General features: G+C 39.2%; 1 protein-coding gene across 2 annotated transcripts in view; it reads left to right on the top strand.

The window, feature by feature from the left end:
* Positions 1–14,515, top strand: part of TBCD (tubulin folding cofactor D) — a 126,327-nt gene that overhangs the window by 91,220 nt on the left and 20,592 nt on the right. For both annotated transcript variants that reach the window (XM_051634672.1, XM_051634673.1), the window contains 7 exons: positions 925–1,006; positions 4,138–4,256; positions 4,682–4,773; positions 5,913–6,053; positions 10,912–10,995; positions 12,007–12,165; positions 13,225–13,363. In XM_051634672.1, the coding sequence (XP_051490632.1) occupies positions 925–1,006; positions 4,138–4,256; positions 4,682–4,773; positions 5,913–6,053; positions 10,912–10,995; positions 12,007–12,165; positions 13,225–13,363 (816 nt within the window). The remainder of the gene's footprint in view (positions 1–924; positions 1,007–4,137; positions 4,257–4,681; positions 4,774–5,912; positions 6,054–10,911; positions 10,996–12,006; positions 12,166–13,224; positions 13,364–14,515) is intronic.

The raw sequence follows: 14,515 nt of genomic DNA, 5'->3' as shown, positions 1-14,515 counted from the left end.
TCCAAGCCAAACCATTCTGTGATTCTGTGTTCTACAGCAATCAGATAATTCTGTATCATTTGCTACTATAGTGTCTGTGGTAGGTAGGATGTTATTTAGATGAACAGAGTTTTATTTCAAGTCCTGGATTTTGCACAGAGAACAAGTCTGAAGTGTCTCTGCAGCAGAATGAACAGACTGTACAGGAATCCTGTGTTATCATTTGAGATTTCTTGTAGCTGGAGAACATAAGGATTAAAAAGTATCATTGCTAATAATACAGAGTGAACAGAATAGTTTTTGTACTTCACAAAATTTATTATGGTTTTGGTCAGCATTATATTATTAGCTGAAAAGTATAATTCAACCACTAGTTTTATGGAAATCTTTTTTGCATACTTTTTGAAATAGCAGCTCTGTTAGTTTTGTGTTCTGTGTCAGTGCCCAAAACCACTCTAAAGATAAGCAGGTTCAAGTGTCATACACAGCCTTTGATCCTTTTCTAAACCAATTAAGATTGAGACACAAGGGTTATGATCTTGGATATTTGGGGTGGTTTGTTCATGATATTCAGTCTGTGAGGGTTGTTTTTTTTCTGTTTCCTTTCTGTAGCTTTCTGAGTAAGTGTGATTTGTATTTTTTAATACTGTATCATCCTGGAGATCATTAAACTGAGCTGAAAATACAACTGATATATTAATGTCTTATAATGTAATGTACTAGTACTTTTGAAGGAGTGTAAGAATAGAATCTGTTTCTTACATGGTTTTCCAGTTCAACTGTTTTTAAATGAGTGTTGGGAAGAAATAAAAGAAAGTAAATGTCAGTAGCTGAAGGAATTTTTTTAAAATCTACTGTCTTTTTCCATAATTTTTTAATTCTAAGCACAGTTACCATCACTTATGTCCTTAGTATCTCAAGTTCACAGTTTTGCCTTTGTTGCAGGAGGCTGCAGTGTCTGCACTGGCTGCTCTGTGTAATGAATATTACATCAATGAAAAGGGAGAAGCTGATCCAGCTCTGCAGGGTAATGACTCATGTTTACAGTAAAGGCAGAAAATATTGGGCTGGACCTAACTTGCACCTCTGGAGATACTGGCTAGAATGGGGACAAGCCTGACTAATTTTAAGGGACCTTAAAATGCTTCAGGAAATAATGATAAAACCAACTGAAAGTCTTGGAAATGTCTCGGGGGGCTTTGCTTGTTTTAAGACTGCAGGTGAATCCAAGGTTCCATAATCATGAATCAAGAACACCCAGAGCTCCTTTTTTTCAGGTATCAAATTGTATCATGTCTGTCTGTCAGACACAGGTTGCTGGATTGTATAAGTACTGTTTTAAAAATAACATTTATGCTTGTGTGTTTCTAATTATGACAACAAAATTACATATACCTAATAAAATTATGATTTATCCTAAATGGGGGATCAGAATAGCTGCTTATTTATCCCTGTTGTGGTAGTTCCCAGAATGAACCTGATACCTATCACATATATAGTAACATACAGTCCATGCCCTTAAGAAGTTACAATTGATATATAAAAGCAACTATCTTAATTTTTAAATCTTTTCTATATTGCTAAATCTCTATTTCTGTAAAAAAGAATTTAAAAAATAGCCCTTTCCTTCATGCATCCTTTCCTTCATTTCCTTGCATGCCTGATTTTATTTTGTGGGCACCATGGGAAGATGTGATCTGGTACTGAGTCAGATTTAAAAAAAAAATCAGGAAAGGGTAATGTTTTGTAAAACCAGAACACTTTGAACAGGAGGAGACAATGCTGAATCCAGTAAAGCAAACTAAAAATGAGTGGAAGGATTACTAGGTCGTATTTTAGGTAAGGATGAAGTTTCAGGCATCTATAAAATAGTCTGGAAAACTCAGCCAAGTCAAGAGGGAGAAAAGATCTACTGGAAGAACATGCAACAGATGTCTGCAACTCTTCTGGTGCTCTACTCTTTTAGATTCCTGTGAAGCTTAATTGTTGTTTCCTGGGTTATAGGTTAGTTTTTCATCTGGCTTGTGCTTAAAGGGATCATGGCAATGTAGCCATGGTGGTCTAGAGTCATGATTAGAATCAAATTTGTAGATAGAGGCAACATTTTTTATCAAGCTTTTTGAAGTGATTTGGAGAATAAACATCTCTGCTCAGCACTGTATTGATTATGCTTTTATTTGGCCTTATGCTGCTTTAAAGCCTCTTCTACAAACATTTCTTAAAAGTAAAAAGAAAAAAAAAGTGTCTTTTCATCTCTGTGCCATTAAAACCAATGTATTTCATGACCACTACTAAAATTCCTCCCCATAGTGTCTGATGTATGCATTTATGTGTGGAGGCTATAGTGCAGAAGACACTCAACAACAGTAGAGGTGCTTTAGATAAGTTGGTTGAAGCGGGTCTAAACATAATGAAGGGGATTAGAAAAAGAAGGTTTTGATAAAATTTAACCAGTGTTTGACTATGGTTTGACAGATTAAGATGAAAACATAAATCAAAGATGCTTTAGTGACTTGGCATTTTGAATCTGACCCTACAAGACTTAATTTTTTCTGTCATAATGTGTTCTGGTTTGGTTTTGATGAGTTTCTCTTTTAATATTCTTGATGGGTTGTGTTGAATTAATATTGTTGACATGTCATAGGCCATGTTGGTTTATGAAGCTCTTAGAAGAATATTAACATTTGTATTACCCTCAGTAACATAATTACTAAGTAGTTATAAGTAAAGAGCTGCTTGTTTGCTAGTTGTCATGTCTTAATTTTATGTGATTTGGCTAAAATCTTCAATTTATATCAATCAAAGGGCAGACTGTCATAGTCTGACTGTCTAACATCATCTTGCTGTCTAAGCAAGCCTTGCATCTTCCTATGGCCTCAAGACTTACACTCCAGTGGTTTGGAAATTCTTAAATAATAGATGTGCTTATGTGAAGGAATTGCTAACCTCTGGACAAGGAACTAGTTCCCTGATGTGAGGAACTAGTTGAGGCCTGTTGATGGCATAGGGGAAAAAAAAGCCAGTCATGATTTATGATTAATGTGTAGTTTCTTAGGGTAACTATTCTTTCATTCTCTAGCAAATATTGCTCAATCATTTACATCTTAGATGACAGTAAGGAATGGCACAATATGTAATCTTCCTAGGATCTCTGATTCTTTTTCTTTGAGGATTAAAAAGTACATATTCAATAAAGTGTTTAATAAGACCACCTTTCTCCTTTTTAAGCAGAATTGCATTTATTGCAGCTCTCTTGGTTGTTCTTAGAAGCTTTTGTGAAGTACCTTTTTTTTTTCTGCATTTTACAGAAGAGTTTAATATAGTGGCTGAAAAATCTAGTTAATGAAGCATGGTCTTCTGAGACCACAGTAGAAATACCCAAATAGATTCCTGACTTTTTTTCTTTTTTAATTCATCCTCATCATTTTGCTTCATTGTTCAGCCTCCTTTTTCATGCCCAGTTCAGTTTATTCTTGTTCTTTTTGTCTGCTGCTCTTTGTAGAGCCCTGTCCCTGTTTAGTCATGCAGCAATGCACAGAGGCTGAGCACAGCATCCCTGTTCTTTCTTGAGCTTTCTCCTGCAAGAAAGCCCAGCTTTATTTTGGTCTCTGTGTAAAAAGTGGCATGAAATTGTCTCACTGCTTAGGTATGATCTGTGTGTGCCTTTAAACCTTGAGTCCATTTAAGACAGCTGGCAAATAACTGACCTCTCATACCCAGAGACATCTCTCCTGGAGCAGAATGCTTGTCTCTTTATGAGGAATAATGACTTGTAGATACAAGAGAACTTGTTCCCCTGTGCTTGCATAGAAATGTGTGTTTATACTTATTCTTTAGATTTTAAAAAAAAAAAAAATATATAGCTGCTTAAACTTAAAATTGAGAACTTTTGTCTTTTCTCTCTCTGAATGACTAGGATTAGTTTGTCTAAAAATCTGGATGTAGAAAATAATTTATTCATGCAACAGTGAACATCTTAAAATGTGTCTTTTTTTCTGTAGGAAATTAGAGGTATTCTGGATGTGAATGTAATGAATTTTACAGGTTTCTAGCTGCTTTGTTTAGAGGAGCTTTCCCTGTTTGATTTCTTTGTTAGCCAAATATGTCATGATAATGGTGTGGTCGTTGCTTTTCACTCTGCAATTGTGTATTTTCTAGATAAGCTGGTGACACAGTACGTTTCAGAGCTACAGAACCCAGAGGAAATGATTCGTTGTGGCTTTTCACGAGCTCTTGGGGCCCTTCCAAGATTTCTGCTAAAGGGCAGGCTCCAACAGGTGAGAAAACAGGGTTGTAGGAATGAGAGGAGAGCACAGAGTTTCAAAAGAAACCTATGATGATCAAATAAATAATAATGGTCATAATTAAAGGTCTTCTGTGAAAGGAGTTTGTATTCTAATGTACAGTAACTCCAGAAAATCATCATGAGTGTAGATTGCCATAGATCCTAATAATTGAAGTTTAGTCCTGCTTTAGGAGTGTTAATGGAAAAGCCAGAGCCTGAGTTGTCCCTTTGCTGTGGAATGTTTGTCCAAAGGGAAATATGAGGCATGCTGACAAGTCCCAGTGAGAAACCGAACACTGTTGCCTGCCTGGTTCCCTCCTTCGTGTTTGGGCTTATTTTAATATGATATCTAAATTTAACATTTATGATAAACAATGCATTGGGTTTGAATATCTTAATTTTTATATTTGTTTTCAGGTTTTAGAAGGCTTGAAAAAAGTTACCTTAATTTCCCCTGCAAGTGTGAGCTTTGCAGAATCCAGAAGAGATGCCCTAATAGCAATTGCTAAGTATGTTTAGCATCTTTATTTTTGTCTAATTTCAACTCTTTCTCTGCAAGTTTCCTGTTCTTCATTCTGCTTTCTGTTTTGAGCTTGTAGCATGATTCTTAAAATCAGTTACACTATGACAAGCATTTGTAGTGTGGGACTGTATGCATCTCTGTTACTCAATATATCTTTGATTCAGAGGGTTATCACACATTTGAGGATGAAGCACAAGTCTGGTGTGGTGTGAGGATTTTGAATCAATTAACTGAATAGCTGTAGTATATTTTAAAGTTTGCCTTTTTTGTGGGCTGCAGTTTAGTGAGCTTTAGTGAGGAGGGAGCATATATGTTACTTATATGTTTAAAAGTTTTAAAAAATTGTACTTCCCTAATTGAATATTTTCTGTTGACATTTAACAGTGTAGTCAGTGTTAACAGTATTATCGTATATATCCTCTTCAACTGTTAGAGTACAAAAAAAGTGTATTCAATTTAAACAAGTTTGTAGATGAAAAATTCTATGCACATTTTATTAGTCCCTTGATCTTCTTGCTTACATCATTTTAAGGAGAGTTCAGAAACTGACAGGTGCTTTAAACATGTTCCTCTGTGTAGCATTGTAGGCCCCTTCAGGCACTGGAAGCTGCTCTAAGGTCTCCCTGGAGCCTTCTCTTCTCCAGGCTGAACACCCCAACTCTCCCAGCCTGTCTCCAGAGCAGAGCTGCTCCAGCCCTTGGATCATCTCCATGGCCTTTCTCTGGACTCTCTCCATGAGCTCCATGTCCTTCTTATGTTGAGGGCTCCAGAACTGGACACAGTCTCCAGGTGGGGTCTCATGAGAGCTGAGTAAAGGGGCAGAATCACCTCCCTGGTGCTGCTGGTCACACTTCTATTGATGCAGCCCAGGACACCATTGCCTTTTGGGGCTCCAGTACATGGTGCCAGCTCATGGTGAGCTTCTCATCAGCCATCACCCCCAAGCCCTTCTCCTCCAGACAGCGGGCTCAGAAATATTCTTCATACTGTTTGTAGTGAATGTTAGAGATGTTTTAAAGTATTTCATGTCCGGGGAATTTTATTAAGCAACAGAGCAGAACTATGATCTTAATGTTTCTCCTTACCAGTGTTGTGGGTTTTCCCCACCTTTTTCTCTTTCTAAAGGGTTTGCCAAACTGTAGGTGTAAAGGGAGATGGATCCCAGGAAGAATATGTCTGCAAAGATAATGTCACTCAGATTTATGCTACACTACTTGGAGGTGTGACTGACTACACCACAGACAGCCGGGGAGATGTTGGAGGATGGTAAGATGCCTTACACAGACTTAAACTTAGCTGTCATGTTTTATGTTTAATTAAAAACTGATGTCTTTTCAAAACCTGTTAGAAATAGATAGCTTCAGGCTTTGGAGGTTTGAGTATAGAGAGAAATACACTGGGGGAGGAAGAGTAGAAAGTAAAAGCGAAGGCTGACAAGAATTTGTCCCTAGCCTAGAAGTTCGGACAATGGGCATTGTTGTGTTTTAAACTGAAGTTCAGTCTTCTTCTGGTTTAGTGGGTGATGTTATTTTATTTTAGTGAATATCAGGAATGTGTTTAGCTATAAAAAGTACAGATTTAAAACATTACTTCCGTTTATTTGAAATAGCACATTTACTCAGTGAACTCTCCTATAGTACGTTTGTGTTGTGGGGATTTTTTGCCAGGAGAGGGAGCAGTTGCCTAACGTGTCAGTGACAAATTTTCAAGGCTAGTTGCTAGAATAAAAACTTGGTAAATTGAGCTGTGGTGTTAGTGACTCTTGTAAGTTTAGGATTTCGATGATTGAGATTGTTTGAATAATTAAAGTTTGTAGGAATGTATCTAATGCCAAGTCTATAGAAGGGGTATAAGGGTAAATCTGTACCAGTAATTTCTGTGGGATTCCTCAATCTTCACAGTTCCCTTCTTTACTGAATCTTCTTTATCTATTAATATTGCATTTATCTGAATGTTTTCTATTCCTTCAGTAATAGTGATCTGAAAAGGTGATTTCCAAACTGATGAACCAAAGCACTGTAAAGGCTAAAATCTTTGTGGTTAATATCTAAAGAAGCTGTAATTGGCCAAGTAACATCACTTATTGATTGGAAGTTCCTGCAATCTTTGAATGGGGTAGACAGAGCAGCAATGAAGATTCCATGTCATTCACTTCATCCTGTAGAATTCCACAAGGTAGTTACAGGGTGAGAAAACCCTGTGAAATATGGATCTTGGAGATCAAATGAGTACTAAGGAAACATACAGGTTCTCTTGTGAGGGTACTTTTCTGCATGTGCTTGTGAACACAAATACACCCTAATATATATGTGACATGTCTGGCAACTATATGAAGCGTCTCAGGGTACACAGATGCATGTTCAGGATTCTAAATTAAGCCCTTGTTTATTGTTCAGATCTAGTATCCAGCTATGCTTTTGTTGTATTCCAGGTGGGAAGGGAGGACTGCCTGAAAAGTACTGGTATAAAATAAATTTCTTGGTTGAAAAGATCTCCTTATTTTCCCAGTTGATTGAAGAAGTTCTTGTCTAACAGTGCTGATACCTGAAGGGCTTTGATGTTTAGTTTCAATCTTACCTTTGCAGTGTGTTTGTATGAAATACCTAGCTTAGACCGTTTTTTAGTCACTATTCTCCTCTTTGGAAGGTGTGTTCAACAGTAGGATATTAACATGAAACATAATTTCCTTTAAATTTAATTAAATGACATCTGCTGTTCTGTAACCAGCAGCTCAGACTCAACAGGTGAGGAGGAGCAGAGGACTAGGGAAATGAAAAGCTGCAAACGATGCATGTTGTGCCCATAGCAAAGCTGGCAGAGCTCACCCCTGTGATGGTTGTGCCCTGTGATGGTAATTGCTGACTTGGGAAGGCAACAACGGGCAAGGTGTGAGCTGTGCCTTGCAGGGGAGGGTGTGCACTCCTCCTTGCTTCTTGCCAAAACACTCTCAATCTCTTGCTTCCTCCTCCCTGCTGCAAGCAGAACAGCCCAGTTCCGGAGCAGGGGCTGTGTTTGGCTGCAGCAGCCATGCAGAGCCTGCTGATCCCCCCTTCCTGTGAGTAATGGCAGCAACTACAGCACACCCTGTAACAAACTCTTTCCTTAGGTAGGATGAAACACTGTGATTGTGCTTTATTTGTGCAGTGTGTACCAGGCTAGAGTTTTTCCTTGCTAACAATCATTGGGTGTCTTATGCTGCTGTCAAACTTTAATGCTTATGCTCTAAGGAGTCATTATCAGCCATTGAGACCTTGTCAGTTCCAGCATGAGTGGCAATAGATGATATTTATAGAAAGATATTTTGTGCCATTTTAGCATTAGGCACTTTTTAAATTGACTAGCCTTGGTTTTTTAGGCTACTTCACTACAATATTTACAAATGTGTTGGAAAAGTCCACAGGGCAAATAATCCAGAATACTTGTATCAGCCTCAGTGAATGTTTTTCATGTTTTGCATAAAAATACCCAGCTCCTTAGTCTTCAGTACTGGTTGTTAAAATTGTCAAATGACAGGGAAATAATAACACAGGACAAGAAATCAGAAAGTAGACATGCTTGGTATCTTCAACTTAGAAGAAGAAAGAAGGATGCACAATAGTAAGGATCAAGATCAGGTCACTTCAGCCTGTGCAAGGACAGAAGGAGCTTGGCTTCCCCTCTCCTTCCTCAGCCATCAAAGAAGCTTGGAAAATGTAGTAACTCAAGATTCACACAGGTGTAGCTGAAAGGAAATGTAAGAGCAACCTCACATGGTGGGGAGTCAGAGAAAGGGGAGAGATACTAAGCTTTCTGCTTTCAAAATTAGGTGAGATACCAAAGGAGATAAGAACCTGGATCCTGGCTGAGTATAATTAGCTATTCAAGTTAACTCCCACATCTGACAGCTCTCACATAAGTTCCCCCTGCCTATTGTTTATCCTTCTGCCTGTGTCTTAATTTAAAAACCAAAACTCTACAAAGTGGTAATTTTCAAAGAAATCCTGAGGAAATTAAATTCCCAACACCCAATAAATTCAAATGTGCTTTGAGCACCGGATTCTTTTAAGGGTTCATTAAGAGCAGTCAACATGGTTCTACCAAGGGAAAGTCATGTTTGACCAACTTTAGAGCCTCCTATGAGGAAGTAACTAGGTGGATAGATTATGTTAGGGCAGTAGATGTGGTTTTTCAGCAAGTTTGCCGATGACACTAAACTGGGAGGAGTGGCTGACACACCAGAGGGCTGTGCTGCCATTCAGGGAGACCTGGACAGGCTGGAGAGTTGGGCAGGGAGAAACTTGATGAAATTCAACAAGGGCAAGTGCAGAGTCTTGCATCTGGGGAAGAACAGCCCCAGGTACCAGTACAGGTTGGGGGCTGAGCTGCTGGAGAGCAGGGTAGGAGAAAGGGACCTGGGCGTCCTGGTGGACAGGAGGATGACCATGAGCCAGCAATGTGCCCTTGTGGCCAAGAAGGCCAATGGATCCTGGGGTGGGTTAGAAAGGGGGTGGTTAGTAGGTCAAGGGAGGTTCTCCTGCCCCTCTCTTCTGCCTTAGTGAGGCCACATCTGGAATGTTGTGTCCAGTTCTGGGCCTCACAGTTCAAGAAAGACAGGGAACTGCTGGAAAGAGTCCAGCACAGAGCCACAAAGATGCAGAAGGGAGTGGAACATCTCCCTGATGAGGAAAGGCTGAGGGAGCTTGAAGAAGAGGAGACTGAGGGGCGACCTCATCAGTGCTTACAAGTATGTAAAGGGTGAGTGTCAGGAGGACAGAGCCAGGCTTTGTTCGGTGATGTCCAGTGACAGGACAAGGGGCAGTGGGTGCAAACTGGAGCAGAGGAGGTTCCATGTGAATATCAGGAAGAACTTCTTTCCTGTGAGGGTGACAGAGCCCTGGGACAGGCTGCCCAGAGAGGCTGGGGAGTCTCCTTCTCTGGAGACATTCAAACCTGCCTGGACACGTTCCTGTGTGATGTGCTCTGGGTGCCCCTGCTCTGGCAGGGGGGTTGGGCTGGGTGATCTTCCAGATCACTTCCAACCCCTGGGATTCTGTGATTCTGTGTGATGCCTTGGCACTACCAGCCAAAATCATGTCAAGAAACATGTAAATTAAAGGGAGAATGGGAATCTATCTCCTACCAAACAGTTGGCTGCTAGATATTTTTGTGACATCCCAAATATGAATTATTTCTTACTCAGTTTCTTTTAAACCACTGATGAAGGTGGAAAGATATGGGGGTAATTACCACTTTTTGGAAAGACCTTTCCTTGGTGTGTAATTTGTGTCTTTCTTTAATGGAATCATGGAAAAGTTTATCCAAATTTACTTGCCATATGCAAACTTTATTTATTTTTTTTTGACAGATTGTTTGCTGGGGCTTGTCCAATCTGTCTACAGGTGTTAGACATGAATATCTTACAATCAGATAGTGTATGAAAAAAAGTAGGAAAACATCCTTTGATGAAAGATTGCCAAACTTAAGTGTTAAATTACTTGGGAAAAAATGAAGTCATTTACCTTTTTCACCATTATAAAAAATGTCTCAACCAGTTTTAGATTGCACAGGCAACTATTTTCAGCTTGTTTTGGAAATTAGAAACAGGAGTTTGTCTTTTCACCATAGACAAGTACCTTCTCCAGTCTTTTGAGATATATATATTTTATTATCACTGATAAATAATAAGTTTTAATTAATTAAAACTGGAAGAGGGAAGATTTAGGTTAGACATTAGGAGGGAATTCTTTAGTGTGAGGGTGGTGAGACCCTGGCCCAGGTTGCCCAGGGAAGCTGTGGCTGCCCCATCCCTGGCAGTGTTGAAGGGCAGGTTGGATGGGGCTTGGAGCAGCCTGGGCTGGTGGGAGGTGTCCCTGCCCATGCAGGGGTTGGAACTGGATGATCTATCATGTCCCTTCCCACCCAAACCAGGCTGGCATTGTATGAAATGTGGGCTTCACTTCACAGGCAGGGCTTGTGGGAGCAGCTGCACACAGTCCTTGTCCTCCCACAAGTACAATAGCTGCTCTCGGGGATCAGTGCTTTCCCTGTTTGGAAATTTTTGTCAGTGTCTGTGTAATTTAACTTCTGATGTATTTATTTAAATAAATACTGATGTAACTACTCCAATGTATCTCTGTTTCAACAGGGTACGTGAAGCTTCTATGACAAGTTTAATGGAAGTGACGCTGCTGCTGGTTCAGAATGAACCAGAGTTAATTGATGCCAACATGTATGTGCTGTTTTTGAGCCTTCTCTTATAACTGCATCCCAGTCCATGCAAGACAGCATTGCTTACATATTGTCTATTTACTCCTTTACTGAGGGCCACAGAACTGTTGGTGGTACATCAAGCTTATATCCATACAGATGCTGAGAATATTGCATCTGTTTGTCAGAGAAATTAATGTTATTGGGAGAAACTGGGTGGCAGTCCCACCTTTTGAAACACAGTCTGTGAGATTTGCTCTGTACTTGCTGCCCCTCTGGAGCTGGGCAGTGGGGTTCACTTAAACAGAAAGCAAACTTGCCTGCTTATCCAGAGCATCACATCATTAATTTGGAATGTGATAATGTGAGGAGGAGTTTTATGTATTTCTGTTGTCTCTGCAAAATTATTAGTAAGGAAATGCAGAAAACCAGAATTTTACACTGAGTTTTTGATTTTTAATTTCTTGATACAATGCTCATAATAATTATAATATGATAATAATTGTATTATAATATAATAATAGAATACTACTTACCAGTTTGTAAGCATAACTTGGGCTGCAGCAAAACTTTCTTAATAGTTCTAAAATAAAATGGTGTTGTTTTATGGACAGAGCATGTCCAATGTTTAGCTGAATATATACATGATTTCATAGATCCTGCTCTCTGCTATGTCTGCAGTTTTCTACTTGAAAATAGTTTTCTCAAAGTTCCTTCTCTTTTTCCATTTGAAATGTAGTAGTTCATCCAAACCATAAAGCATCTTTGCACATTTTTGGGTGAAAGGTGGTATCTATGTGAATATCAAATGCTGTGTAGTATTAATGTCATGACCTTTTTGGTTGATACTTGGAAGACAAAACTCTAAAGGTTCTGTCACCATGTTTGTGTCTTAAATGACTTGTGCACTCATTACAAGGAGTAAGACCAGAATGCTTTGATAGGAAGGCATTTTTATTTTGTTGCACCAATATACATTTAAACACACAGTACAATGATTAAGTTATGTGATTAATTGTTCTTTTCTTTGTAGCTGCAAACAGATCATGTGCTGGTTGGCCCAACAGTCAGCTGAGAAAATTGATAAATTTCGAGCTCATGCAGGATCTGTGTTTCTTACTCTCTTACATTTTGACCATCCTCCAGTTCCACACATCCCTCATCGAGAAGAGCTGGAGAAGGTCTTTCCAAGGTAATATATTGAAGAAAGTATCCTACACCTGTGAAAATAAGAATATGTATGCACACAGTTACACCTAAAACAAGCCTGGTTGTAATTTCTGTGCCCAAAGGCCTGCTGTGTGTATGGAGGAGTATTTGGTGCTATTTGTTGCAGTTTCATTGAAGTGTACAGTGAATGTGCATAAATGTATAAAATAAACCTTGTTATAGTATGGGTGTGTGTTAAAACCATAGTTTCTGAAGGAATTGACCCAAATAATTTCTGATCCCATCAGCCAGTTTCATAGAGAGAATATGTGGAGAACATGTCATAGTTGGGAGACCACTGGTTAAACAGATCTGCAGGGAGCTGTGTTTTGGTAATCCTGCTGTTTATGAAATGTCTGGTTTATAATCTCCATTTCTTGTCATAATGTGAGAGCTGGAATTTATTTGCCATCGTTCTTGAATAATTTTTTCCCTGACTGGAAAACACTGATCATAATGATAATTTTTAATTAGTTGTATTCTTTTAACCAAACTGTAGTTACAGTAGTTTTCCAAGATGGGATTTCTAGTTAGAGTGAGAGCAACTTATTCCTGAGCAGTAATCATAATACCTGATGGGTATGAGAAACACTCAACTTTGTGTCCTCATTCTGTTTGTTCAGCAGAACCTCCTGTAACTCAGAAAGTGTTTGCTGGGCTGCTGGTTGATCTGGGGGGGCTGCATCTGTGTCAGCCTTTCCTGGGATAAGTCTTTCTTTCAGTTGGTGGGAGAGAACAGGGAATTGAACACAAGAAGAACATTTCTTGGTGTAGAGAAAAGTGCATCTGAAGAGGTTCAAATTGCTTCTCTGAATCAGAACAAGGACTTGAAGATTGCTTCACTTTACTCAATTTTTGGTTTGTGTCAAAGCTGAACTTCTTATTTGTATTCTCCCCATGTGCTTAAAGAGCAGTGATTAATTAGATCTTTGGGTAATTCAGAGACTTTTTTGACTGACATGATGATTAAGGATAGGGAGTTACAGGAATGTATGGAGAAGAACAGACAGTGCACACATAAGATGATTTTTCTTTTCCCCAGGTCAGAGAAAGAGACTCTCAACTGGAATGCAGCCTCAGAAGCCTTCCCTAGAATCACCCAGCTGCTGGGCTTGCCAGCCTACCAGTACCACGTGCTGCTGGGCCTCTCGGTGTCGGTCGGTGGATTGACAGAGACAACGGTAAGAAAGCAGAGTGGCTTCTCTCTTTGGTAGAACACATTTATTTACCTGATCAGATTGTTGATTAAGTGTTTAGTCTGTTGCAGTGGGTATTGCAGACAGTTATTTCTATGAGGATTTCAGACACAGGTGTTTTTAAAAGAAATCAAGTCGTACTTAGAAGCCTGACGGGCTTCGTATTTTTCATCTTTAGAAGTATTTTCTTGAGTTACTAGGCATGCAGGAAACCAGGATTAAGGACACTTTGTTTCTCATTTCCTGGCCTGATAGAAGCTGAGTGATCCAGCTTGTTGACTCAAAAACCTCAGGTTTGTTTGCTCACCTTTCCAAGCTGTTAACAGAGGAAGGAGTGGTGAAATGCAAGGTGGTTGTCAAAGATGTAACATATGAAAACACCTATTGGGGTGAGGACACAGTTCAGTATGAGATTCAAAATGACACTGCAGGGGAATATCAGAGCAGTAGCAGAAAATCCTGGACTGTCAGTGAAATCTTCAAATTACAGTGGCCCCATAACAGAAGGAGGAGGTCATGAGTCAGCACCCCAACAGTGTTTAAATGTTTCTAATTAACATTGCTGTGTCTAATTTAGAAAGCTGGTAGAAATGTGGTAGGTGTCAAGCAGTGCAGCTTTTGTGGAGAGAGAACAGCTCCTGGTCTGACCATCAGCTGTTCAGAATATGCCCCAGTGATGGTGTTTGGCTGGTGCCACAGATTCTGCATTTGTGATCCAGAGATGCCTAAATGCCTTTGGGTTTGTGTAGCTGAAAACTTGAGGTCTGTGCAGTTCCATGAATTCAAACCAATTTTGAGAATTTTAATATCTCTAAAGTGGCAACTAATTATATAGCAATGGGTATTTTAAAACTTTGAAAACATATGCTTGTTGGTTTGTGACAGTAATGATCAGATAGACAATGTAACCCTTAACAGATGTTTTAATAGCAGATGTGTGTGAAATTTAGCTTTTCCTCAAACACAGTTAATTATAGGAGGCTCCATCAAAACCAAAGCTATGTGTGTAAGTATGAAAAGGGAGGAAAGTTGTGGAGAAACAGACATTCTGACTGCTAACTGAGGTCAGAGGAAAATATTTATTCCCCAATTTAATTTTTTCTCCTTTTTTTTCAAGTTCTGGTTGTGCCTGATTTT

This window comes from Apus apus, chromosome 17 (genome assembly GCF_020740795.1).
Source record: "Apus apus isolate bApuApu2 chromosome 17, bApuApu2.pri.cur, whole genome shotgun sequence".
Lineage (NCBI taxonomy): Eukaryota > Metazoa > Chordata > Aves > Apodiformes > Apodidae > Apus > Apus apus.
This window is presented reverse-complemented; position numbering and strand designations above follow the sequence as displayed.